Raw genomic sequence first — 27,975 nt, forward strand, 5'->3', positions numbered from 1 at the left:
AATGGATGACATCCAGGCTGTGGTATGGGAGTTTGTGGCTAAAGTGCAGGAAAGGTAAAGGTCACTGTCTGGAGTAGAGGTTAAGGAACTGTAAGGAGGTTATGGTTTGTCATCCATATGACGGTTAATTATCTCTCAGAATGAGGACAGGAAACAAGGTGAAGAGGAAGAATTTGTTGCAAAGACTTCATTGGATACAGGAAAATAACCGGGAAGATGGTAACACAGCCCTATCCTGGGCCTTCCCGGGACCCCCACCCCTCTTTTTCCCAGTTCTTGCTAGCTTACATCTAACCTACTTTGCCTTGCAAATAAGATCAGAAAAAAAGCAAAACAAACAACAACAACAACAAAAACCTGACCTACTATCCTACTATTATCTCCCCGTAGCACCTCACAAACCGCCTTGGGCACCTACTAAGTGCAACTTTTTGTAGATAACACAAGAAGGTTAACACAACTCCTGTCCCAACACCTTTTAATACAGTTGAATGGATACAAACATGGATACAAACATGGATATAGGTATCACTGAAGCAGTGTGACATAAAATAATATCTATATATACAACACTCCTCTGCAAACAGCAAACGTAAAGTAAAAGATACCCAACAGATCATTTTGTTTATCTCGCTATCATTTCTTAATCTATAACATCTCCCTCCCATGTATCCATGCAAAGCAGCAGTACTAGCTGCCCGACTAGATGGTAGCTCCCTCCCTTGGGTTACTTTTTTTTTTTTTTGTAGAGACAGAGTCTCACTGTGTCGTCCAGGCTGGAGTGCTGGAGTACAGTGGCGCAATCTCAGCTCACTGCAACCTCCACCTCCCGAGTTCAAGCAATTCTCCTGCCTCAGCCTCCCGAGTAGCCGGGACTACAGGCGCATGCTGCCACACCTGGCTAATTTCTTTTGTAGTTCAGTAGAGACAGGGTTTCACCATGTTGCCCAGGCTGGTCTCGAACTCCTGAGCTCAGGCAATCTGCCCGCCTCGGCCTCCCAAAGTGCTAGGATTACAGGTGTGAGCCACCCGGTCTTGGGTTACTTGAGACCCTACTTTCATTTGGATCTGAGCTGTCCTACCCGCTCACTGCAATCTGGCTTTTCCTTCTTTGAGTATACAATCGATATGGGATGGCTCACCTACAGCTTCAGTGTTTGAAGTAAAGAAAGCCTTATGAAGACTTTGGCTTTTAATGGGGTTCCTCTGACAGTAGAAAGATTCAAACCACAGCCAATTCCAAGAACCCTTCTAAGAACAGAGACAGAGTCACTTCAAAGGATCTGACTTGCTATACCTAAATATAATTCATGGTGCTTTTTCTATGACACACCATAATATTTTTTCCAAAAATCATCTGGAGACACTAAAGCACTGATCTATTCATAAAGTTTCTACACAGCTTAAGAAGTTTGCATCAAATGGACAAAAAATAGTACAGAAAACCTAAATACAGAAAAATTCAGAAAACTCCATCTCCTAGAAAGCAGGTCAAGGCTGGGCATGGTGGCTCACGCCTGTAATCCCAGCACTTTGGGAGGCTAAGGTGGGTGGATCATTTGAGGTCAGGAGTTCGAGACCAGTCTGGCCAACATGGTGAAACCCGTCTCTACTAAAAATACAAAAAGTAGCCGGGTGTGGTGGCAGGTGCCTGTAGTCCCAGCTACTCGGGAGGTTGAGGCAAGAGAATCTCTTGAACCCAGGAGGCAGAGGTTGCAGTGAGCCGAGATCATGCCACTGCACTCCAGATTGGGGGGCCGAGTGAGACTCCATCTCAAAAACTAAACTAAAATGAAATAACAACAACAACAAAAGGGAAATTACACAAGAGAATGGATTTGTGGCCGGGGCAGTGGTTCACGTCTGTAATCCCAGCACTTTGGGAGGCCGAGGAGGGCGGATCACGAGGTGAGGAGTTCAAGACCAGCCTGACCAACATGGTGAAACCCTGTCTCTATTAAAAATACAAAAATTAGCCAGGTGTGGTAGCACACGCCTGTAATCCCAGCTACTCGGGAAGCTAAGGCAGAAGAATCGCTTGAACCCAGGAGGCGGAGGTTGCAGTGAGCCGAAATCGTGCCGCTGCACTCCAGCCTGGGCGACAGAGCAAGACTCTGTCTCAAAAAAAAAGAAAGAAAGTCAAATGGACTCAGTTAAAGACCTCACTGAATGTAGGAGAACCAATGGGAAACAACGTAAAGCCTTCTGCTAGGACACAAATAAGAGTCCATCTATATAATCAAGAAATTACTTTGCCTCCTGATCTAAATGCTTGCCTCCAGTCTAGGGCTCAGAAAAAGGCCTGGTTATTTGAACTGGTTGTCAATCAAGGTCCCCTTCATTTTCGCTTTCTTGGCTTCCAGTTCAGCCTAGAAAGAAAAAAAAAAGTGTATGTCTTGATACATGACACAAAATTATCTTCCTTCCTTATTCTAACCAACCCAAACACTTTCCCTTAATGTTTATTTAGTGTACAAACTAGAATCACAGTTCCCAAATCATTATATACCTCTAACATCTACCTTCCAACCTTTCTGATGTTATAGCACACACACAAAAAATGCTATTTGTAGGCAAAATGGGCAAAAAGACAAGGCTGTGGCCATAGGAAATCAGCACAGCTCAGACTGCGCCACGGCATTCCAGCCCGGGCGACAGTGAGATTCCATCTCCAAAATATATAAAATAAAATAAAATAAATAAAATAAAATATCATCCTAGTTAGGGCCATAACAAGTATCATGATTTAGGGCCCAGATCCTGGGGTCACTACTACAGAGTAGGGTACACTGACAGTCACAGACCAGGGTTATAAAACTGGCAGCCAACTACTCTAGAAACTCCCAACAGATTTCCTAAAAGATTTCCCTGCCTGCTGGAAGGTCTTTCAGACCAAGACATCCAAACGACTGGGCCCCAGCACCTTGCTACCCCCTGCTACTCACCAGCTCTTGCAGTCGCCTCTTGCTCATGCCTTTGCGCTCCAGCTGTTTTTCAATCACTTTGGCATTCTGTGCATATGAGTCAGCAACTTCCCTCTGAAGGAAAAAAGGAGCATCCTTAAACCAGAAGTCTCACCAAGGAATAACAACAAAGACCTTAAGTCATAATGTATACTACTCAAATCATGAAATCATGACTAAAATGGCAGGACTCTGTTCCTTTTCCATTCTCCATCTTTTCAGTAATCCAGGAGCATTTAGGGTATTTTTTTGGGGGGAGGGAGGCGGATTTGGTTATTTTGTTTTTTGTTTTTATTTTTTTTGAGACGGAAACTGACTCTGTTGCCCAGGATGGAGTGCAGTGACACAATCTCAGCTCACTGCAACCTCCACTTCCTGGGTTCAAGTAATTCTTCAGTAGCATTTACATTTTAACCGAAACATTTGTAAAACAGCAGATGACATCTCGCCATCAATATTATACTGAAGAACCATGAAGGTAATTGCTACTACTACTGAGGACAGACTCACAAACCATCAGAGTTGGACTGGAAGGAACCTGAAATCATTCAGTCCAGTAGTTTCTCAAATTAAGAGGGATGAGGACTTTGCCCTCTAAGGCGTCTCTAAAAATAGTATGTGGGAAAAAAAATCACTGATCTCATCCAACTCCTTCGTTTTCATTTTACAGATGTCTCTGAGATTCAAGGAAACAGGAATGAGCTCACTGTCATAGTTTCTCTTCCTTTTTTTTTTTTTTTTTTTTTTTTTGAGACAGAGACCTGCTCTGTCCCCAGGCTGGAGTGCAGTGGCGCAATCTCGGCTCACTGCAGCCTCCACCTCCTGGGATCAAGCGATTCTCATGCCTCAGCCTCCTGAGTAGCTTGGATTACAGTCACGCACCACCACGCCCAGCTAATTTTTTTGTATTTTTAGTAGAAACGGAGTTTCACCATGCTGGCCAGGCTGGTCTTGATCTCCTGACCTCATGATCCACCCGTCTCAGCCTCCCAAACTGCTGGGATTACAGATGTCAGCCACCGCGCCCAGCCCACAGTTTCTTATCAGCAAAGCAGGGTCTCAAAGTGAAGTCTCTAATATTTCCATTACTCCAAGGCTCCAACTCCAGAGTCCCCTTTCCTCGCACCCTTCCCCCCCAAATTCCAGTTTCCTTAAGACCAGAGACACTTACGGCCTCAATCTCCTCTTCCTCTTCATCAATGGTAGACACAGTGACAGAACTGAACTTGCCCATGTCTTTGGTCCGTTTGGTCATCATCACCTGGAGTGGCAGGCAAGAAGTCAGTCCGGTTCATCAAAACAGGATCCATGAGCCGTGAGTGTGTGCGCACACGCCTGCATGAGGGGCTGTGGGTACTGGGGGAAACACTACCTCTTTGGGACAGGCTGACCTATTTAAAAGTGCCAATGTTTTTATTTACATATTTTTCTAACATTTGCCATCAAAGGCTCTTTTTTTTATTATTACTTACTTTATTTTTTTGAAACAGGGTCTCACTCTGTTGCCCAGGCTGGAATACAGTGGTGCAATCATAGCTCACTGCAACCTCAAACTCCTGGGCTCAAGTGATCTTCCTGCCTCAGCCTCACACTTAGCTAGGATTACAGGCATATGCCACCACACCTGGCTAATTTTACATTTTTTGTAGAGACTGGGTCTCGCATAAAAAAAAAAAAAAAAAAAAAAAAGTACGGAAGGTATAAAAAAGCATCCTTAACGCTTAATGTCTCAAGCTTGTATCCAACTCCTGGCCTCAGGCAATCCTGCTGCCTCAGCCTCCCAAAGTGCTAGGATTACAGGCAAGAGACACTATGCATGGTCCATCATGGGTTCTTAAAATTTATTTTTAATTATTATTTTTTTTTTTTGAGATGGAGTCTCACTCTTGTTGCCCAGCCTGGAGTGCAATGGCGCGATCTCAGCTCCGTAACCTCCACTTCCTGGGTTCAAGCGATTCTCCTGCCTCAGCCTCCTAAGTAGCTGGGATTACAGGCATGCACCACCACGCCCAGCTAATTCTGCATTTTTTAGTAGAGACGGGGTTTCTCCATGTTGGTCAGGCTGGTCTCAAACTCCTGACCTCAGGCGATCTGCCCGCCTTGGCCTCTCAGAGTGCTGGGATTACAGGCGTGAGCCACTGCACCCATCCAATTTTTTTTTTTTTTTTTTTTTTTGAGACGGAGTCTCGCTCTGTCACCCAGGCTGGAGTGCAGTGGCCGGATCTCAGCTCACTGCAAGCTCCGCCTCCCGGGTTTACGCCATTCTCCTGCCTCAGCCTCCCGAGTAGCTGGGACTACAGGCGCCCGCCACCTCGCCCGGCTAGTTTTTTATATTTTTTAGTAGAGATGGGGTTTCACCGGGTTAGCCAGGATGGTCTCGATCTCCTGACCTCATGATCCGCCTGTCTCGGCCTCCCAAAGTGCTGGGATTACAGGCTTGAGCCACCGTGCCCGGCAATTAATTTTTTTTTAAGAGACAGGGTCTTACTGTCACCCAGGCTGGAGTGCAGTGGCACAATCATAACTGAAGGTAACCTCAAACTCCTGGGCTAAAGTGATCCTCCCACCTCAGTCTCCTGAGTAGCTAGAACTATAGGTGAACACCATCACACCTAGCCAATTTACTTTCTATTTTTTGTAGAGATAGGGTCTCGCCATGCTGCCCAGGCTGGTCTCAAACTCCTGGCCTCAAGTGATCCTCCCACTTCTGCCTCCCAAAGTGCTGGGATTACAGGCATGAGCCACCATGCCCAGCTTGGAACATAGTTTTTAATTAGCCTAATTCACTGTTTTTAATTGTTCAAAAAAACCATATGTAAAATAACAGATGACATCTCTCCATAAGAAGAGGAAAATTTGAAGGAAAATAATGTGAGTAAAAACCATACAATTTCTTTTTTTTTTTTTTTTTTTTTTTGAGACAGAGTCTTGCTCTGTCGCCCAGGCTGGGGTGCAATGGCCGGATCTCAGCTCACTGCAAGCTCCGCCTCCCGGGTTTAGACCATTCTCCTGCCTCAGCCTCCCGAGTAGCTGGGACTACAGGCGCCCGCCACCTTGCCCGGCTAGTTTTTTGTATTTTTTAGTAGAGACGGGGTTTCACCGTGTTAGCCAGGATGGTCTCGATCTCCTGACCTCGTGATCCGCCCGTCTCGGCCTCCCAAAGTGCTGGGATTACAGGCTTGAGCCACCGCGCCCGGCCAAAACCATACAATTTCTAACCTTACTCATGAGGCAACTGTAGAAAACAGAAAACACATAACAGGTGTTACAATTACATAGCGTCTGTTTATACACAAAAATGGCACCCGATTAATAAAGAATGCATCCATATACATGCTTGAGGGGACGAATACCCCATTTTCCATGATGTGATTACACACTGCATACCCGTATCAAAATATCTCATGTACCCCATAAATATGTGCATCTATGCACCCCTCAAATTGTTTTTAACTTTTAAAAAATAAAAATAAAGTATAAGAATATATCCATAAAGAAAAAAGAAAAAGAAATAAAAGCAAGAAAAAGACAAAAAAAAGAAATAAAAAGAATACATCCATAAAGAGCAGTTTCTCATGCACTATAATCTTATTTCAAAACATCAGCTAAATCTAGAGCTATATTAAGCAGTCTCTCTTTCAATGGTTAATTACCTTCTTAGGAGGCTCTTGTTTCTGAGTATATATGTTCGTCTTCCCAAAGCCCTGGCCAAACTTGACTACCGCTCCATCCACAATGAAGGTAACGGGAGCATTCTTCGGCTGGGATTGGTAGAAGAGCGGCAGTCCACACCTGCAATGGCACAGTGAATTTCTGCGAAGTCTCATAATCCAAATTCCCAAAACAGCAATTTGCAAAGTGTGCTTAGACTCTGGGAATATTTCTGTTGGTGGCATAAACTAATGATTGGCTCTTCTCAGTGTTTCCTAAAACCACCTCTACCTGATAAGAATCACTTAGGCCAGGCGTGTTGGCTCACGCCTGTAATCTCAGCACTTTGGGAGGCTGAGGCGGGTGGATCACCTGAGATCAGGAGTTCGAGACCAGCCTGGCCAACATGGCAAAACCCCGTCTCTACTCAAAATACAAAAATTAGCCAGGCGTGGTGGCGGGTGCCTGTAATCCCAGCTACTTGGGAGGCTGACACAGGAGAATTGCTTGAACCTGGGAGGTGGAGGTTGCAGTGAGTGGAGGTCGTGCCACTGCACTCCAGCCTGGGCAACAAGAGCAAGACTCTGTCTCAAAACAAAAAAAAAAAAAAAAAATTCCTTTTTCTGGTCATCTGGTCAAAGATATAACTTTGACTAGCCTCTTTGGGGAACATATTGGTATTTGTGCTTAGTTGAAGTCTGAAGGCAGTTGAGATTATAAGGATAAAGACACAATGGGGGCCGGGCGAGGTGGCTCAGGCCTGTAATCCCAGCAGTTTTGGAGGCCGAGGTGGGCGGATCAACCGAGGTCAGGAGTTCGAGACCAGCCTGACCAACATGTCAAAACCCTGTCTCTACTAAAAATATAAAAATTAGCCAGGCATGGTGGCACGTGACTGTAATCCCGGCTACTAGAGAGGCTGAGGCAGGATAATCACTTAAACACAGGAGGCAGAGGTTGCGGTGACCCGAGATGGCACCACTGCACTGCAGCCCGGGTGACAGAGCAAGACTCCATCTCAAAAAAAAAAAAAAGACATAATGGAGAGTTGTATCCAAATAATTATTTTCCTAACACATTATGCCTCTACTTGCCTATGCTTGGAGAAACCCACATTGTTAATACTTACTTTGCACATTTCTTCCTGTACTGTCGTTCAATGCCTTCAGGTCTGCACAGAAAATGGAAGTTAAAAAATAAAAAGATATGAACAAATCTCATAATGTATCAACTTTACTATCCCATTTCTTCAAACGCTAAGAGGGCCTTTAAAAGGTTTTCATTTTATAGGTCAACTCATTGGTTCAACATTCCTCCCTTCCTGTAACATTTATGGAAGCCCCTGAAATGGGTCAGGTATCTCCCTGACAAAGGAAGAGGAAGAGGAGGAGCAGCATAGTCATAATCACAGGTAGCAATAGTAGTTGCAGTAATAACAACAACAATAATAGCAGCAACCATTTATAAACCCTTTACTATGTGCCAAGAGCTATTCTAAAGCATACATGTATTAACTTGGCTGGGCACGGTGGCTCACGCCTGCAATCCTAGCACTTTGGGAGGCCCAGGTAGGTGGATCACTTGAGTTTGAGACCAGCCTGGCCAACATGGGGAAACCCCGTCTCTACTAAAAATATAAAAATTAGCCGGGCATGGTGGTGAGTGCCTGTAATCCCAGCTACTCAGGAGGCTGAGGCAGGAGAATCACCTGAACCTGGAAGGCAGAGGTTGCAGTGAGCCGAGTTCACGCCACTGCACTCCAGCCTGGGTGACAGAACAAGGTTCCATCTCAAAAAAAAAAAAAAAGGATACATGTATTAACTCATTTAATCCTTACAACAACTCTGTGAGGTAGGTCATATTATTATTCCCACTTTACAAATGAGGAACCTAGGCCCACAGAGCATTACATGGCTTGCCCAAAGTTGTGGAGCTAGGAAGCAGAGGTTGAATTTAAGCCCAGGCAGTCAAGCTCAAGAGCCCACACAATACCACCTTAGACACCAAGTCATATACACAAGGACTCAATTCCACCCACACGGCTGCTTAACAGAAACCTGGGACTCATCCTTGATTCTTCTCTTCCCCTCATCTCCCACACCTACTTCATCAGCAAATCCTACGGACTTTATCTCCAAGAAAAGACCTTGAATCTGTCTGCTTGTCTCCACGTTCCTGCCACTATCTTAGCCTACACCACCATTATCAACTCCCTGGACGACTGTAACAGCTCGTCCTGACTGGTCTCCTCACTTCCCCTCCCCTTGTTTCAACTTTGTAATAGGCAATATATGCATATGGTATACATAAGAGTATAAAACAAAAAATATCTTCCCCACTCATCCTCCACCCACCCAGTTCCCTTCCCCAGAGGCAAATACTGTTTCTGGTTTTTTCTGCTCATCCTAGAGATAGCTGATGCATATATAAGCAAAGAACTCTGAATGGTACATAAAGAAAATATTTTTTTTTCCTTTTTTAAACAAATATACAGTGTTCTCTACTTTCGTTCACTTAAAAATATAACTTGGTTAAAAAAATATATATATATGTGTATATATATATTCCTATCAATAGATAAAGAGCTACTTCATTCTTTACAAGGACCACATTGTATTCCTTTGTATAGATGAACCAAAATGTTTTTTACGTGTTGGATGAATTCCTAGAAGTGTGTACATTTTAAATTCTGGTAGATGCTGCCAAATTTCTCTCTATAGAAGTTGAACCAATTTAGACTCACACTACCAATATACTGAGAGTTCCTGTTTCCTTACAGTCTCACCAACACTGTATGCCATTAAATTGCATCACTGCCATTCTCACATGTGAAAAATGGAATCTTTTAATTTGTATTTCTTTTTTTAGGAGTAAAGTTACACATCTTTTCATATATTTAATAGTCATTTGCATTTTCTTTGTTTCGAACTGTTAGTTCATGTCCTTTGTTTATTCAGCTACCTTTTAATTTTACATTAAGGAAACTTGTAAATAATGAAGGGGCCTTGGTTATTCTCTAGTTTGTCATTTGTCTTTGACTTTTTCCACTATGTGGAAATTTTAGGTTTTTCTGTGGTCAAACCAATCTTCTTTTCTCACATAATAATTCATACAACTCAATAGCAAATAAATAATTAACCTGATTTTTTAAATGGGCAATGACCTGAATAGACATTTCTCCAAGACATATAAATGGCCAACAGGTATATGAAAAGACTAATCATCAGGGAAATGCAAATCAAAACCATAATGAGGGCTGGACGTGGTGGCTCACGCCTGGAATGCCAGCACTTTCAGAGGCCAAGATGGGCAGATCACTTGAGGCCAGGAGTTCGAGACCAGCCTGGTCAACATGGTGAAACCCTGTCTCTACTCAAAATACAAAAATTAGCCGGGTGTTGTGGCACACGCCTGTAATCCCAGCTACTTGGGAGGCTGAGGCAGGAGAATCACTTGAACCTGGGAAGCAGAGGTTGCAGTGAGCCAAGCTTGCACCACTGCACTTCAGCCTGGGCAACAGAGTGAGACCCTGTCTCAAAAAAAAAAAAAAAAAAAAAAACATAATGAGATATCCCTTCACTCCAGTAGTTAGAATGGCTATTATCAAAAAGACAAGGCTGGGCGCAGTGGCTCATGCCTGTAATCCCAGCACTGTGGGAGGCCAAAGCAGGCGGATCACAAGGTCAGGAGATCGAGACCATCCTGGCCAACATGGTGAAACTCCGTCTCTACTAAAATACAAAAAATTAGCCAGGCATGTTGGCATGCGCCTGTAGTCCCAGCTACTAGGGAGGATGAGGCAGGGGAATCACGTGAACCCGGGAGGTGGAGGTTGCAGTGAGCCGAGATTGCACCACTGCACTCCAGCCTGGTGACAGAGTAAGACTCCGTCTCAGAAAAAAAAAAAAAGACAAAAGTTAAGTGTTAGGGAGGATGTGGAGAAAAGGGAACCCTTACACACTGCTGGTGTGCTGGTGAAAACGTAAATTAGTACAGCCATTATAGAACACAGTATGGGAGATTCCTCAGAAAATTATAGAACTACCCTATGATCCAGCAATCCCACTTCTTGGTATACATCCAAAGGAAATGAGTTCAGTATCTCAAAGAGATATGTGCATTCCCATGCTCATTGCAGCATTATTCACAATAGCCAAGATATGGAAGCAACCTAAATGTCTATCAATGGCTAAGTGGATAAAGAAAAGGTGGCACGCACGCACACATGCACACACAACAGAACATTATTCAGCCTTACGAAAAGGAAATCCTGCCATTTGTGATAATATGGATGGACTTGGAGGACATTATGCTAAGTGAAATAAGCAAAACACAGAACGACAAATACTGCATGACCTCACTTGTTTGTGGAATCTAAAATAGTCAAACTCAATAGAAGCAGAGAGTAGAATGGTGTTGCCAGGGGCTGAAGGTGAAGGAAATGGGAGGTTGTTGTTCAACAGGTATAAAGTTTCTGTTATACAAGATAAGTAAGTTTTGGAGATCTAATGTACAGCATCATAACTATAGTTAACAATGCTGTATTGTACATTCTAAATTTTTTAAGTATTCTCACTACCTACACACACAAAGAAAATGGTAACTGTGAGGTGACAGATACATGAATTAGCTTAATTGTAGTGATATTTCACAATGTACATGTATATCAAAATATCAAGCTGTATCCCTTAAACACATACAATTTTTGTCAATTATACCTCAATAAAGCTAAAAAGAATTTAACACATCATATTGATAGAATGAAAGAGAAAAACATAATCATTTCAACAGACACATAGAGAAAATGCTTGACAAAATTCAAAATCCCTTCAATATACTAAGAATAGAAAGGAACTTCCTCTACCTAATAAAGGACATCTCTGAAAAACCCACATCTGTTTACCCACGTCTTAGTGCATTTTCTGTTGCTGTAAGATAATACCACAGACTGGATAATTTATAAATAAAAGAAATTGATTTCTCACAGTTCTGAAAGCTGGGAAGCATAAGGGCATGGCTCCAGCATTGGGCAAGGGCCTTCATGCTGCATCATAACATGGCGGAAGGGCAAGTGAGTGTGAGAAAGCTTGGTTTTAAAACAAAGCCGCTCCTGCAATAACAGACCTACTCACATGCCAGCAACATTAATCCATGCATAAGAGCAGAGCCTCATTAATTCATTCATAGGGCAGACAGATTAAGTTTCCAACACATGAACTTTTGGGGAACACATTCAAATCATAACACCACATAAACTAACATCATACTTTATGGTGAAAGACTGAAAGCTTTCCCCCTAAAATCAGGAACAAGATAAATATGCCACTCTCACTACTTCTATTCAACACTTAGAATAAATTTAACAAAAGAAGTGCAAGAGGCCGGGCGCGGTGGCTCAAGCCTGTAATCCCAGCACTTTGGGAGGCCGAGACGGGCGGATCATGAGGTCAGGAGATTGAGACCATCCTGGCTGACACGGTGAAACCCCGTCTCTACTTTAAAAATACAAAAAACTAGCCGGGCGTGGTGGCAGGCGCCTGTAGTCCCAGCTGCTCGGGAGGCTGAGGCAGGAGAATGGCGTGAACCCGGGAGGCGGAGCTTGCAGTGAGCTGAGATCCGGCCACTGCACTCCAGCCTGGGCGGCAGAGCGAGGCTCCGTCTCAAAAAAAAAAAAAAAAAAAAAAAAAAAGAAGTGCAAGAAATGTACACTGAAAACTAAAAAGTATTACCAAAAGAAATTAAAGAAGACCTAAATAAATGTAAACACATTTTGATGTTCATGGATTGGAAGACTTAATATTGTTAAGGTGGCAATATTCCTCGAAAGAATTTCCAGATTCAACACAGTCCCTTTCAAAATCCCAGCTGGCTTTTTCACAGAAATTTAAGCTGATCCTAAAATTAATATGGAATTGGAAGAAATCCAGTACAGCCAAAGCAATCTTGAAAAACAAAAACAAAGTTGGAGAACTCACACTTCCCAATTTCAAAACTGACTAAAAAGCTATAGTAATAAAGACAGGGTGGTACTGGCATAAGGACAGACATACAGGTCAATGGAATAGAAACTGAGAGTCTAAAATAAACCCATACATATATGGTTAACTGATTTTCTTTTTTTTTTTTTTTTTTTTTTTTTTTTTTTTTTTTTTTTTTGAGACGGAGTCTCGCTCTGCCGCCCAGGCTGGAGTGCAGTGGCCGGATCTCAGCTCACTGCAAGCTCCGCCTCCCGGGTTTACGCCATTCTCCTGCCTCAGCCTCCCGAGTAGCTGGGACTACAGGCGCCCGCCACCTCGCCCGGCTAGTTTTTTGTATTTTTTAGTAGAGACGGGGTTTCACCATGTTAGCCAGGATGGTCTCGATCTCCCGACCTCGTGATCCGCCCGTCTCGGCCTCCCAAAGTGCTGGGATTACAGGCTTGAGCCACCGCGCCCGGCCGGTTAACTGATTTTCAACAAGGGTGCCAAGACCATTAAGGGAGAAAAACCCAGTCTTTTTAACAAAAGGTCCTGGGACAACTAGATAGCCACATGCAAAAGGATGAATTTAGCCCCCTACTATACACAAAAATTAACTCAAAATGAATGAAAGACCTACATGTAAGTAGTAAAATTATAAAACTCTTAGAAGAAAACACAGCTGCAAATCTTCATATGCTTGGATTAGGCAAACATTTCTTCTTTATTTTTGAAATAGATTCAGGCTGTGTCACCCAGTCTGGAGTACAGTGGTACGATCTCGGCTGGCTCACTACAACCTCCACCTACCTACCGGGTTCAAGCGATTCTCTTCTACCTCAGCCCCAAGTAGCTGAGACTACAGGTGTGCACCACCACGCCTAGTTAATTTTTGTATTTTTAGTAGAGATGGGGTTTCGCCATGTTGGCCAGGCTAGTTTCAAACTCCTGGCCTCAAATGATTCACCCACCTCGGCCTCCGAAAGTGCTGGGATTACAAGCGTGAGCCACCATGCCTGGCCATTTCTTTTTTTTTTTTTTTTTTTTTTTTTTTTGAGACGGAGTCTCGCTCTGTCGCCCAGGCTGGAGTGCAGTGGCGCAATCTCGGCTCACTGCAAGCTCCGCCTCCCGGGTTCACGCCATTCTCCTGCCTCAGCCTCCCGAGTAGCTGGGACTACAGGCGCCCGCCCCTGCGCCCGGCTAATTTTTTCTATTTTTAGTAGAGACGGGGTTTCACCATGGTCTCGATCTCCTGACCTTGTGATCCGCCCACCTCGGCCTCCCAAAGTGCTGGGATTACAGGCGTGAGCCACCACGCCCGGCCATGCCTGGCCATTTCTTAGACATGACGCCCAAAGCACAAACAATGGAAGAAAAAAATCAGATAAACAGGATGATAAAAATTTAAAACTTGTGTGCTTCAAAGAATATCATCAAAAAAGTGAGAAAACAATTCACAGAATGAAATAAAATATTTACAAATCATATATATGATAAGGGACTAGTATGCGTAATATAGAATTCTTACAACTAAACAACAGAAAGACAAATACACCAATTTAAAAATGGGGGCCGGGCGCGGTGGCTCACACTATAATCCCAGCACTCTGGGAGGCCAAGGCGGGTGAATCACTGAGGTCAGGAGCTCGAGACCAGTCTGACCAACATGGTGAAACCCCATCTCTACCAAATACAAAAAATTAGCCAGGCATGGTGGTACGTGCCTGTACTCCCAGCTACTCAGGAGGCTGAGGCAGGAGAATCGCTTGAACCCAGGAGGCGGAGATTGCAGTGAGCCGAGATTGCAACACTGCATTCCAGCCTGGGCAACAAGAGTAAAACTCCGTCTCAAAAAAAAAAAAAAAAAAGAATTTCTATCTACTTCCTCTGTTTCCCCGTCCTTCCTAAGGTTCCCTTCCAACTTGACTGGCCAGGGCAGAGAGGAGGGAGGAACGATGAAGCAGGCAGGCAGGCAGTACAACTGAGGCAGATGGTCTATTGGTGAATGCCAGCTGTTTGGGAAAAACTCTATCAAATTGGGTTTTTCCTCTGATCTCATACCACAACAACCCTCAACACAGAAGACGACTTCTGTGACCAAATGTGTGTGGGGAAAACCCCACACTCCAATAAATGGATGCCAGCTAGGTGTCCTCCAATTCAGTTCTGACACTGTCTACTCGGACAGTGTCAGATGCCACAGGTTGAGGGCTTGGACCCCAAGACCGGCCACCAACCAGATACCAGTCGCAAGTCCAGGCTTCCAAAACTTTTTTTTTTTTTTTTTTTTAAGACTGAGTCTCGCTCTGTGACCCAGGTTGGAGTGCAACGGCACATCTCGGCAAATTGCAACCTCTGCCTCCCAGGTTCAAGCGATTCTCCTGCCTCAGCCTCCCGAGTAGCTGGGACTCCAGGTGTGTGCCACCACACCCGGCTAATTTTTTTTATTTTTAGTAGAGACGAGGTTTCACCGTGTTAGTCAGGATTGTCTCAATCTCCAGACCTCATGATCCACCTGCCTCAGCCTCCCAAAGTGCTGGGATTACAGGCATAAGCCACCGCACCCAGCCGCCTGACTAATTTTTGTAATTTTTTTTGTAGGGACAGGGTTTCGCCATGTTGGCCAGGCTGGTCTTGAACCCCTGACCTCAAGTGATCTGCCCCCTTCAGCCTCCCAAAGTTCTGGGATTACTGGCATGAGCTGCCATGCCAAGCCAGGCCTCCAGAACTTCTGACCAACTAGCTTCAAGTTGGGGTTCTCACGACCCCCTCTTTGGGTTCGATTAATTTGCTAGTGTGGCTCACAGAACTCAGGGAAATAGTTAATGTTTATCAGTTAACTATAGAGGATATCACAAAGGACACAGAGAAGAGATGTGCAGGGTGAGGTAAGGGGCAAGTGGTTTGGAGCTTCCATGCCCTCCCTGGGCACACCACCCTTCAGGAACCTCCACGTATTCAGCCACCCAGAAGCTTCCTAAACCCTGCCCTCCTGGGTTTTATGGTAGCTTTGTTAGAGACATGATTGACAACCATGTAGAAATGTGATTGGATGAAAAGCACATGATCTAAACCCAGCAAGGCCTGTCTGTTCAGACTTTTCTTGGCCTCTGTGCAGCATTCCTTTCTCTGGGGCAGAGGTGTCCAATCTTTTGCACAACCTTGCAAACATACTAAAACCACTGAATCATACACTTTAAAATGGTGACTTTTATGGTATGTAGATTATAACTCAATTTAAAAGAAACTAAATCTCAGCTGGGTGCAGTGGCTCACGCCAGTAATCCCAGCACTTTGGGAGGCTGAGGTAGGCAGATCACCTGAGGTCAGGAGTTCAAGACCAGCCTGGCCAACATGGTGAAACCCTGTCTCTACAAAAATTAACCAGGCATGACGGTGGGTGCCTGTAATCCCAGCTACTCAGGAGGCTGAAGTGGAAGAATTGCTTGAACCCGGGAGGCGGAGGTTGCAGTGAACAGAGATCGTGCCATTGTATTCCAGCCTGGGTAATAGAGTAAGATTCTGTCTCAGAAAAAAAAAACGAAAACAGAAACGAAATCTCTGAGTCTCTGAGGGTAAAGCTGAGGCATCCGAATTAAAAAACAAAACAAGGCCGGGCGCGGTGGCTCAAGCCTGTAATCCCAGCACTTTGGGAGGCCGAGACGGGTGGATCACAAGGTCAGGAGATCGAGACCATCCTGGCTAACCCGGTGAAACCCCGTCTCTACTAAAAAATACAAAAAACTAGCCGGGCGAGGTGGCGGGCGCCTATAGTCCCAGCTACTCGGGAGGCTGAGGCAGGAGAATGGCGTAAACCCGGGAGGCGGAGCTTGCAGTGAGCTGAGATCCGGCCACTGCACTCCAGCCTGGGTGACAGAGCGAGACCCCGTCTCAAAAAAAAAAAAAAAAAAAAACAAAACAAAAAAACCAACAAAAACAAAACAAAACAAAACAAAAACTCCTCCAGATGATTCTGGCACACAGCGAAGGTTGAGAATCACTTTGCTAAGGTGTACATGAAAAGTAGAGTTGCTAAGGCATACATTATATGCATCTTTAGCTATACTGGATGTTGCCAAAGTGCTCTCCAAAGTCATTATAACTATTTACGGTCTTTCTGGTACTGTAGGAGACTTCCAGTTGCTCTTTGACAACACATGGGTATTATTTTCCCAATTGAAGGATAAGGAAATTGGGGGCCTAAAAGATTACTCGCCCAAAGTCACAAAGTGGTACTGCTTGGGATATAACTATACAGACTGTGCTGACCATCATCTTTAACATTCTGCCTCTCCATTTACAAGTATTACTTATGTCGAAGGTGCTCCAATTCACTGATATCACGGGACCAGGGCACTAACAATATTATTGGTTCTGTATACCCTGTCTGGTCCCACTGGGACTAAATTCAACCCCATACTAAAGGGAGAGATTCACCACACGGAGAATGAACTTCTCCTAGAATCCTGAAGTCAGCCAATCCCATAAGTTCAAGCTTTCAAAACGCATAGAAATATCAAATAAATGGGGCTGCATATTTCTCAATGAGTTAATCTTCAAGTACCAATGACAAACTGGATTTTGTCAAGTTTATAAAAATGTATCTATTTCTAACTATGTGCCAAGAAGCAGGCAAGATGTCTGTACTATGGGTTTCAGAAAAATAGGCAGGGTTCCTGCTCTCAAAAAGTTCATCTTATTGAAATGAGACTTTAATGTAAATGAGGTAAGAATTTCAAGTGGTAGGACTATAAAGAAGTGATTAACATGAGCTAGATGTTTGGGATAATTGACCTTGATTTTCTTTCCTATCCTGAATCTCAAGGAATATATGAGATAGGGAAGACTCAGTGACCAAAAACAAAACAAAACAAAACATTCTCGGCTGGGCACAGTGGCTCACGCCTGTAATCCCAGCACTTTGGGAGGCCAAAGCGGGTGGATCATTTGAGGTCAGGAGTTCAAGATCAGCCTGGCCAACATGGTGAAACCCCGTCTCTACTGAAAATACAAAAATTAGCCAGGTATGGTGGTGCGTGCCTATAATCCCAGCTACTCAGGAGGCTGAGGCAGGAGAATCACTTCAACCCAGGAGGTGGAGGTTGCAGTGAACCGAGATTGCACCACTGCACTCCAGCCTGGGCAACAGAGTGAGACTTCATCTCAAGAAAAAACAAATTCTCCATTCTGGCTGTGGTAGCTAGCCTCTAAGGTGGCCCCCAATGATCCTTGTCCCTGGTACTAACACCCTTGTACAGTCACCTCCCACAATGAATAGCGCTGACTTGTGACACCAAAAGGACATCACAGAAACAACTGTGCATGCCTTCTGAGTCATAGCCATAAAACACACTGCGGCTTTTGCCTTGCTCTCCTGAATTACTTACATTGTGGGAATCCAGCTTCCATATCATGAGGATACTCAAGCAGCCTTATGGAAAGATCCCTGTGGTAAGAAACTGAGGCTTCTTGCCAACAGTTAGCACTCAGCTGCCTACCATGGTAGGAAGAGGAATCTCCAGCCCTAATCAAGATTTCAGGCCAGGCATGGTGGCTCACACCTGTAATCCCAGCATTGTGGGAGGACAAGGCAGGGGGATTGCTTGAGCCTAGGAGTTCAGGAACAGCCTGGGCAACATAGGAAGACCCTGTCTTTACAAAAAAAATTAAAAATTAGCCAGGCATGGTGGCACATGCCCATAGTCCCAGCTACTCAGGAGGCTGAGGTGGGAGGATCACTTGAGCCCAGGAGATCGAGGCTGCAGTGAGCTGTGATTGTGCCACTGCACTCTAGCCTGGGTGACAGAGTGAGACCCTGTCTCAAAAAAAAAAAAAAAGACTTCAGATGACTGTTTACATGGTCATCTTCTTAATCGCAGCTTCATGAGACCAGAACAACCTAGCTAAACTTGCTCTTGAATTGCTGAAAAGATATAAAATGATAAATGTTTGTTCTTTAAAAAAAAAAAAAAATCAAGAGAGTACTAGAAGATGAGGATGGACAGATCATAGAGTGCATTCAGGCTTAGATTTTTATCCAGCCAACTAGGAGTGTTTTCCTTGTACTCCACAATGACCCCTAAATGAAATCAGATGGGGAGGAAGGAGGAGTCCTTAATGGATTGGGCTAGACTCCTCCCTACTCAGAACAGCTTTCTGCTTATCAGTCTTATTTATTTATACTTCTGGGTAAGAATTTAATTAAAGAAAGGATTTTTCATCTAAAAATGTTTGAAAGGCATTGCTATAAGTGATGAAGAGTCACTAACAGATTTGAAGCAGGTGACTTGACATAATGTGTATTTCAGATAATTCAAGCAGTAGAGGATAGACTGAAGAAGAGCAAAACTATAGACCAAAAGACCAGGTAAGAGGCCACTTCAGTAGTCTAAGCAAGTGATTCTGGGTACTGGAATAACGGCAGTGCAGCAGGGCTGAACAGGAGGAGGCAGCCACAAAAGAGACTAGAAGGCAGAATCGACAGTACGTGGTGAGTGACTAGATGTATGCAGGGGATGGTGGGATGGTGGGGACAGGTGAGACAAAGAGAGACTGACTCCTAGATTTCTCGCTGGGGCCACTGCACGAATCCTTGTGTCATCATAAGAAGAAGGAAAAGAAGGACTAGTATTTGGCTAATAGTAACAGAGACCTGACTGCAATGGCTTCAACAAAAGAGCTTGTTCTCTCATGTAAAAGACATCAGGAGGAAGGCAGTTCTGAGCACTGGTTGAGACCCAAGGATAGCAGGGCAAAGGCTCTGCAATTCTTGTGGCCTCTCCTTCCCAGTCTCAGACTGGCTGCTAGTACTCCAATTATCATGTCCATTTCCTAAGAAGCAGGATGGAATAAGGATAAAAGGGTAAAAAAGGCTTGAGGTCACCCATCAACTGACATCTACTTCCATCTCTTTTGCTTGGCCAAAGCTAAGTCATATTCAGAATCTTAGTTGTTGTGGGGAAGGGGACTGGAATATGCACCCTAACTTTACAGACACTCATGTATAGGAGGGTGTAGCAGAAGAGTGTCAGAGTGGTGCTGAGTGAATCAATCTGTGGTATTGTCCACAGTAGAGAAATGATGAGTTTGGCCTTCATCATGTTGGATCTGAAAGGTAGGACATCAGGTAAAGAGGTAGAGTAGGCAACTGGCTATACAGTTCTGGGATACAGGAAGGCACAGTAGGCAGATTTAGATTTTATCATCAGCATAAGTGTAACTAATGCCATGTAAGGTGACAAGAATGCCCAAGGAAGGCATAAAGAGAGCAGGGACAAAAGCAAGATCAGAACCGTGTGGAATACCAATACTTGAGGGGCAGGCAGAAGAAAAAGAATCCAAAGGATTGAGAAGGCCAAAGAAGGAGAAGGAGGCTCACAAGAGCAGTTTCACATGGTGAAACCCTGTCTCTACTAAAAATACAAAAAGTAGCCAGGCATGGTGGTACACAACCGTAATCCTAGCTACATGGGTGGCTGAGGCAGGAGGATTACTTGAATCCAGGAGGCAGAGGTTGCAGTGAGCTGAGATCGCGTCACTGCACTCCAGCTTGGGCGACAGAGCGAGACTCCATCTCAAAAAAAAAAGAAAGAAGGAAAGAAAACACGTAGCTAGATGTCAGCCTATAGCTTTTTCTGGTTCAACACTAAAGTTTCATAAGGGCAGGATTCTTTGCTGTTTACTGGTTGTACTGGATTAGATAGTGACCCTTAAAAATTCACATTCTGGCCGAGCACAGTGTCTCATGCCTGTGATCCCAGCACTTTGGGAGACCGAGGTGGGAGGATCACTTGGGTCCAAGAGTTTGAGACCAGCCTGGCCAACATGGTGAAAACCCGTATCTACTAAAAATACAAAAACTAGCCAGGCATGGTAGCATGCACCATCTCAAAAAAAAAAAAAGAAAGAAAAAAGAAAAAAAATTCACATCCATCCAGGAACCTCGGAATGTGACCTTATTTGGAAATAGTGATGTTGCAGATACAGTTAGTTAAGTTAAAATGATGTCATACTGGAGGAGGATGGGCCCTTAATCCAATATGATTGGTGCCCTTCTAAGAAAAGAATAGGCAAAGGGACAATACCATGTGATGATACAAGCACTGACTGGAGTGATGCATTTACATTACAAGCCAAGGAATGCCAAGGATTGCTGGTAAACGCCAAAAACCAGGAATGAGGCAAGGAAGGATTCTCCCCTACAATCTTGAGAGACAGCATGGACTTACCAACACCTTGATTTCAGACTTCTAGCCTCTACAACTATTAAACAATTTCTATTGTTTTAGGCCACCCAGTTTGTAGTACTTTATTTTTTTTATTTTTTGAGACAGAGTCTTACTCTGTCACCCAGGCTGGAGTACAGTGGCACAATCTCAGCTCACTGCAACCTCTGCCTCCCCATTCAAGCAATCCTCCTATCCCAGCATCCCGAGTAACTGGGATTACAGGCACACGCACCACCATGCCCAACTAAATTTTGTATTTCTAGTAGAGATGGGAGTTCACTACGAACTCCCGGTCTCAAGTGATCCACCCACCTCAGCCTCCCAAAGTGCTGGGATTACAGGCATGAGCCACCACACCCAGGCTGTAGTACTTTATTATGGCAGCTCTAGAAAACTAATACACTGGAATATTCCAGACTTCTAGGATAGTATCTGGAACACAGTAGGAACTCAGTAAATGAAATATTTGTTGCATGAATAGATGGATATTTTAATTCCTAGGATTGACCTTTCCATGACTTCTAGCACCTGCTGGTAACCATTCCCTAGTCACACCCGCACACACTTCTTGATACTCTCTCCTCTGTTTTCCACATCACCAGGTTCTTCTGGTTCTGTTCCAATTCTTTTGTCTGCCTTTTAAATATTCAGTCCTCTCTGCTTGCTCCACACTCTGTAATTTTATCCCTTCCCAGGTTTCAATTTCCCATATATACCAAGGACTCCCAAATCTAAAACAGAGCTAACCACATCACACTGCTGCTTAAAAAACAGAGATGGGCCGGGTGCGGTGGTTCACGCCTCTAATCCCAGCACTCTGGGAGGCAGAGGCAGGTGCATCGTCTGAGGTCAGAATTTCGAGACCAGCCTGGCCAACATAGTGAAACCCCATCTCTACTAAAAATACAAAAAATTAGCCAGGCGTGGTGGCAGGTGCCTGTAATCCCAGCTACTCGGGAGGCTGAGGCAGGAGAATCACTTGAACCTGGGAGGTGGAGGTTGCAGTGAGCCAAGATCACACCATTGCACTCCAGCCTGGGCAACAAGAGCAAAACTCTGTCCAAAAAAAAAAAAAACAAAAACGGAGATGGCTCTTCATTGCTTACAGATTAAGGCCAAACTTGACCACTTCAGTACTTTACTCTGTCCTCACCCTAGTATGCATCAACCCCTTCCTGTAAAGTAACCTGTGCTCCAGTCACAAAGGACAATTCAGGTTTCTAAAGCACATCATGTTTGATGTTTTTAATGCTTCCATATTCCTTCCACCCGGAATGCTCTTCATTCCCTTCATCTACTTGGTGAAATCCTAGTTCAGGCTAAACACAAATGCCATCATCTTTTGAAGACTTTCCTGGCCACCATTCAGGACAAATGACCCACTCCCACCTGTTTTTCCTTGTGTTCAGAAGACCATCACAACAGGAGTCATTCCCTCAAAGTCACGAGCTCTTTAATGGTAAAAATCATACCTTATTCATCTTCACAGATCCAGTACCTAGCTCAGTGCCTGGCACATGGTATGCTCCACAAGATTACAGGTTGAATGAACTCATTCAAACCTGTACATTGTAAACAAACTACAACTATCAAATGGCAATGGAGGGGCCGGGCACAGTGGCTTACGCCTGTAAACCCAGCACTTTGGGAGGCCAAGGAAGGAGGATCACTTGAGGACAAGAGTTCGAGACCAGCCTGGCCAACATGGTGACACCTCGTCTCTACTAAAAATACAAAAATTAGCTGGGCGTGGTGGTGCACGCCTGTCATTCCAGCTATCAGGGAGGCTGAGGTAACAGAGTTGCTTGAATCTGGGAGGTGGAGGTTGCGGTAAACCGAGGTCACACCACTGCACTCCAGCCTGAGCAACAGAGTGAGCGAGACTCTATCTCAAAAAAAAAAAAAAAAAAAAAAAAAGCAATGGAATCACATCTGAGCACCATTTCAACAAAGCACAATAAAGATATTACTACATTAACAGAAGTTAGAAAACCACCACAAATGTCAAAGTATTGGGCCCAACTGACCTGTTCAACAATAGATGTGATATTTATATTATTCAGAAACAGACTCCAACACAATAGGGAAATCCTAAACAGGGAGCATCAACCTCTTACCTCCGCAGATACATAGTCTCCTCGTCTTCTGTGTTACAAAACTTATGGGCATGTTTGGCAGCATCAATCACACGGGACCGGTCCCGGGGCCTCATGGGCAATTTCTCTAACTGGCAGTCTGAAGGAATGGAGAGATTTGGTCACTAGAGTCACAGCAAAATATAGCAAATGAGTCACCGCAAAATATCCTGAGAAGTTTTGAATGGGGTCTCTAGCACTAGAATTTTCTACTGCAATTACTATGCTTATTGAAACCTATTACTGAATGTTCCGACTAAAACTGACTTTCTGTCAGGAGACCTTGGTATTTGGTCCCAGCTCTGCTACTACCCTGGTGATCTTTGGCAAATCACTTCCTCCTTCAGAGACTTTTGCCTCATTTGAAAGATGAGTAGATGATATTATCTCAAAAGTCCTTCCCAGTACTGCAATTCAGGTTTCTATGAGGATTTCTGTGATCATAGTACACTTGGTTTGTGTTATAATGCATTAGAATCAGAAGACACAATCAAGCATACTGGAATGCCTACGAGGAAGCACTGGGAAAAGTGGGTGTGTGCTAAGAAAAGGAGAGAGGCTGGGCGTGGTGGCATGCACCTACAGTCCCAGCTACTGAGAAGAATGAGGCAGGGCAATTACTTGAGACCAGGGGTGCAATGCTGTCATGTCCCATGATTCTGCCTGTGAATAGCCACTGTACTCCTGCCTGGGCAACACAGCGAGACCCTGTCTCTGTTTAAAAAAAAAAAAAAAAGAGGCCAGGCAAGGTGGCTCACACCTGTAATCCCAGCACTTTGGGAGGCCAAGACGGGCAGATCACCTGAGGTCAGTAGTTCAAGACCAGCCTGGCACAGCTACTTGGGAGGCTGAGGCAAGAGAATCGCTTGAACCCAGGAGGCAGAGGTTGCTGTGAGCCAATATCACGCCATTGCACTCCAGCCTGGGCAACAGAGCGAGACTCCGTCCAAAAAAAAAAAGGTGGGGGAGAGAGAGGGTAAGTGATTATATAGTATACAAATGATCCATCCTAGTTGGAGGAATTTTAATCTGAAAACAATGAAAACACAGTAAACAAATTAGGTACAGTTGTAAAACAGATTGAAAATTGATATAATGGGTCAGGCGCGGTGGCTCACGCCTGTAATCCAGCACTTTGGGAGGCCGAGGTGGCAGTGGATCACCTGAGGTCAGGAGCTCGAGACCAGCCTGACCAATATATAGTGAAACCCTGTCTCTACTAAAACATACAAAAATTAGCGGGGCATGGTGGCACACACCTGTAGTCTCAGCTACTTGGGAAGCTGAGGCAGAAGAATCACTTGAACCCGGGAGGCAGAGGGTTGCAGTGAGCTGGGATCACACCACTGTACTCCTGCCTGGGCAACAGAGCAAGACTCCGTCGCTCAAAAAAAAAAAAGAAAAAAAAGAAAATTTATGTAACGCAAATTAAATACCTAAAGGATAACAGAGAAAGTCAAGTGGTCAGAGTAATTCAAGATGAATAGAGGAGATGAAGAGAGGAGTTAGAGAACGTTACACAGTTTACGTGTCAGCTCATTTACTCTTCACAATGAATGGTTAAAGTAGAGATTTGTTGTTTCTGTTTTAAAGATGAAGGAACTGAAGTTAAAAAGGGTAAGAGATACACCATGCATCTAATAAGAAGCAGAACAAGAATTCAGATCCAACTCTAAGTGATTCAAAAGCCCATGCTGTTTTCACCACACCTCCTTACCAAGAATTAATTTCTTGGATAAATATGTGAGGGCCCTCTAGGTAGCAGGCACTATTCTAACACTGTGCTGAAGATTCAGCAAACAACAAAGCAGATAAAGTCTCCCCCCTGGCCAGGCACGGTGGCTCACGCCTGTAATCCCAGCACTTTGGGAGGCCGAGGCCGGCAGATCACCTGAGGTCAGGAGTTCCAAGACTGGCCTGACCAACATGGAGAAATCCCGTCTCCACTAAAAAAATACAAAATTAGCTGGGCATGGTGGTGTATGCCTGTAATCCCAGCTACTTGGGAGGCTGAGGCAGGAGAATCGCTTGAATCCGGAAGATGGAGGTTACAGTGAGCTGAGATCACGCCACTGCACTCCAGCCTGGGCTACAAGAGCTAGACACTGTTTCAACAACAACAAAAAAGTCCCGGCCCTGATGCAGCTTCCATTCTAGTGGAAGAGGCAACATATTTTAAAATAATTATAATATGATCTTGGGCAATGGTTAAGTGCTAAATATTAAGCAGGGTAAGAGGACAAAGTGACAGGGATGCTGTTTTAGATAAGGTAATCAGGGAAGGGTTCTCTAAGGAAATGACATTTCAGCAGAGACCTGAATGAAGTAAGGAGGGACTGAGGGAAAAGTTTTTGGGGCAGAAGAAATACCAATTCCAAAGGCACTGGGGGGCCGGAACACTTTTGACATGATGGAGAAAAAGCAAAAAGGCCACTGTGGCTGAAGTGCAATGAGCAAGGGGAAGACTGTTAGGGGATGAAGCCTGAGAGGTAGCCACAGGCCTGATCAAGGGTCTTGGTATGGATGGACTTTGGTTTTATTCTCAGTCTTATATGAAACCATTGGTTTTGAACAGGACTCTGGCTACTATGTAGAAAACAGTGGAAGCAACGAGAGCAAGAGACTATGGTGCCAATCCAGGTGAAAGATGGTAGTAGCTTGGACTACAGTGTTAGAAGTGGAGGTGGTAGGCTGGCCACGGTGGCTCACACCTGTAATCCCAACACTTTGGGAGGCCTAGGTGGGTGGATCACTTGAGGTCAGGAGTTCAAGACCAGCCTGGCCAACATGGTGAAACCCCATCTCTACTAAAAATACCAAATTAGCCGGGCGTGGTGGCACATGCCTGTAATCCCAGCCAGTAGGGAGGCTAAGGCAGGAGAATCACTTGAACCTGGGAGGCGGAAGTTGCAGTGAGCTGAGATCGCGCCATTGCACTCCAGCCTGGGCAAGAAGAGTGAAACTCCGTCTCAAAAAAAAAAAAAATTTAGCCAGGCCTGGTGGCCCGTACTACCTGAGAGGCTGAGGCAGGAGAATCGCTTGAACCCGGGAGGCGGAGGTTGCAGTGAGCTGAGACCGCGCCACAGCACTCCAGCCTGGGTGACAGAGTTGAGACTCTGTCTCAGAAAAAAAAAAAGAATGGAGGTGAAAAGAAGCAGTCAGATTCTGCATAATTTTCATGAAAGCACCTGTAGGATTTCCTTATGGACTGGACAGATGTAAGGTATGTGACAGAGAGAAGTCAAGACTGATTCCAGGTTTTGGTCTGAGATACTGGATGAATAGTGATACTACTGACTGCAATAGGGATGACTGTAAGAGAAACAATTGGAGAGCGGGTGTAGAGGGTCATGAATTCAATTTTCAGCACGATATGTTTGAGAGGCCCATTAGACATTCAAGTGGAGATGTTGAATAGGCAATTGAAGTCTGAGGAGAGGTGCAGGTTAAAGATGAACATCTGGGAGTTACCAGCACGTCGGTTGTATTTAAAGCTTAGGAATGAATGAGATCACCTAGGGGGTGGGTACAGAGTGAGAATAGGTGAGAGTACTGAGCTATATGGCCTTGGAATGCCTAAAAATCTGAGAGAGAAAAGGGAGCCAGACAAGAAGGGGAAAAATCTAAGGCCAGGCGTGGTGGCTCACGCCTGTAATCCCAGCACTTTGGGAGGCCAAGGCGGGTGGGTCACCTAAGGTCAGGAGTTCGAGACCAGTCTGGCCAACGTAGTGAAACCCTCTCTACTAAAAATACAAAAATTAGCCAGGCGTGGTGGCGGGCGCCTGTAATCCCAGCTACTCGTGAGGCTGAGGCTGGAGAATCACTTGAATCCGGCAGGCAGAGGTTTCAGTGAGCCGAGACTGCGCCACTGCACTCCAGCCTGGGCGGCAGAGTGAGACTCCATCTCAAAAAAAAAGGAAGAAAAAAAAAAAAGAAGAAGAAGAAGGGGAAAAATCTGAGGTAGGAGGAAAATCAGGTGAGTATGGAGTCTTGGAAGCAAATAAAAAACGTGTTGCAAAAAGAATGAAATGATTACCTCTGTTAAATGCCACTGAGAGAAGAATTAAAATGAACATTGATAACTGACCACTAGAACTGTTAACACGGAGTTCAGTTAGTAATTCTGCCAAATACGGTTAAGATGATGAGGTGGGAAGGAAAGCCTACCTGAAGTGAGGCCAGGAGAGAATGAGAAGTCAGGATGCAGAGACAGCCAATATAGGCAACTCTTTTGAGAAACTTTGCTATAAAAGAAGCAACGAAATGGGGTTATAGCTGGAGGGGAATACAGGATCAAGGGAGGGTTTTATTTTTGTTTGCTGTAACGTAAGAGCAACTGCAGCATCTTGGTATCCAGCAGAAACATTATAAAGTTTCTAGAGGCAGTAGTTTTTGAAGACAGTGGATTAAGAGGGAAATACAATATGTTTGTGTTTCTATTTTTGTTTTCCTGAAGGAGTTTAGTTTTGAGGAAGGTCTGGATACAGAGTCACAAGGCTAAACAAAAAACAGGAAAAAAAAATGCCCTGGAGTCGGGCGGGGATGTGTAGGGAGGATTTCGTCGGAAAGAGAAAACCCACCAATCTTCGTTGAGAAGTGGTTCCCAGATCAGTCAGAGGAAATTCGCCTTCAAGAACCCGAAGTCTGGCTCCTGGCAGACGCCCCCGCAGTTCCCAGCTACTCACCCAGCACTAGGACCATCTGGCCGCACAAACAGTAGTAAACATGGAGGGGCTTCTCGCCGTCGTCATATTCCTCCCGGTCCCGAGTGTCAGAGCAGACTACTGACCGAGACACTACTTTCGGCATGGTTCCCAGGAGCAATCTGAAGACTCTACGCCAAGAAGAGGGTCGCGCCGAAATGACGTCACAAGCGCGCCTTGAACCTTTTCCCTGTGGCTGCGCTGGTCACGTGTTAGTAGAAGTCTTATAAACTTCCGGGCTGTCCTATCAGGATAAGATATACAGGGGTGCGCGTGGAGCTTCCCAGAACCTACTTTGTCTTGGCCAAGTTAGCTGGGACTCCTGTGATCTGGGAGTC

General features: G+C 44.7%; 1 protein-coding gene across 1 annotated transcript; it reads right to left on the bottom strand.

The window, feature by feature from the left end:
- Positions 1-461: 461 nt before the first annotated feature.
- On the bottom strand, positions 462-27,772 carry STEEP1 (STING1 ER exit protein 1). The gene is made up of 7 exons (XM_005594452.5): positions 27,620-27,772; positions 22,917-23,034; positions 7,744-7,785; positions 6,617-6,755; positions 4,135-4,224; positions 2,946-3,038; positions 462-2,369 (listed from the first exon to the last, which is right to left on the bottom strand). The coding sequence occupies exons 1-7, from the start codon at positions 27,741-27,743 to the stop codon at positions 2,307-2,309; spliced, it is 669 nt and encodes a 222-aa protein (XP_005594509.1). The 5' UTR covers positions 27,744-27,772; the 3' UTR covers positions 462-2,306.
- Between the last annotated feature and the right edge of the window lie 203 nt (positions 27,773-27,975).

Source organism: Macaca fascicularis, chromosome X (assembly GCF_037993035.2).
Source record: "Macaca fascicularis isolate 582-1 chromosome X, T2T-MFA8v1.1".
In the NCBI taxonomy this organism is placed as follows: domain Eukaryota; kingdom Metazoa; phylum Chordata; class Mammalia; order Primates; family Cercopithecidae; genus Macaca; species Macaca fascicularis.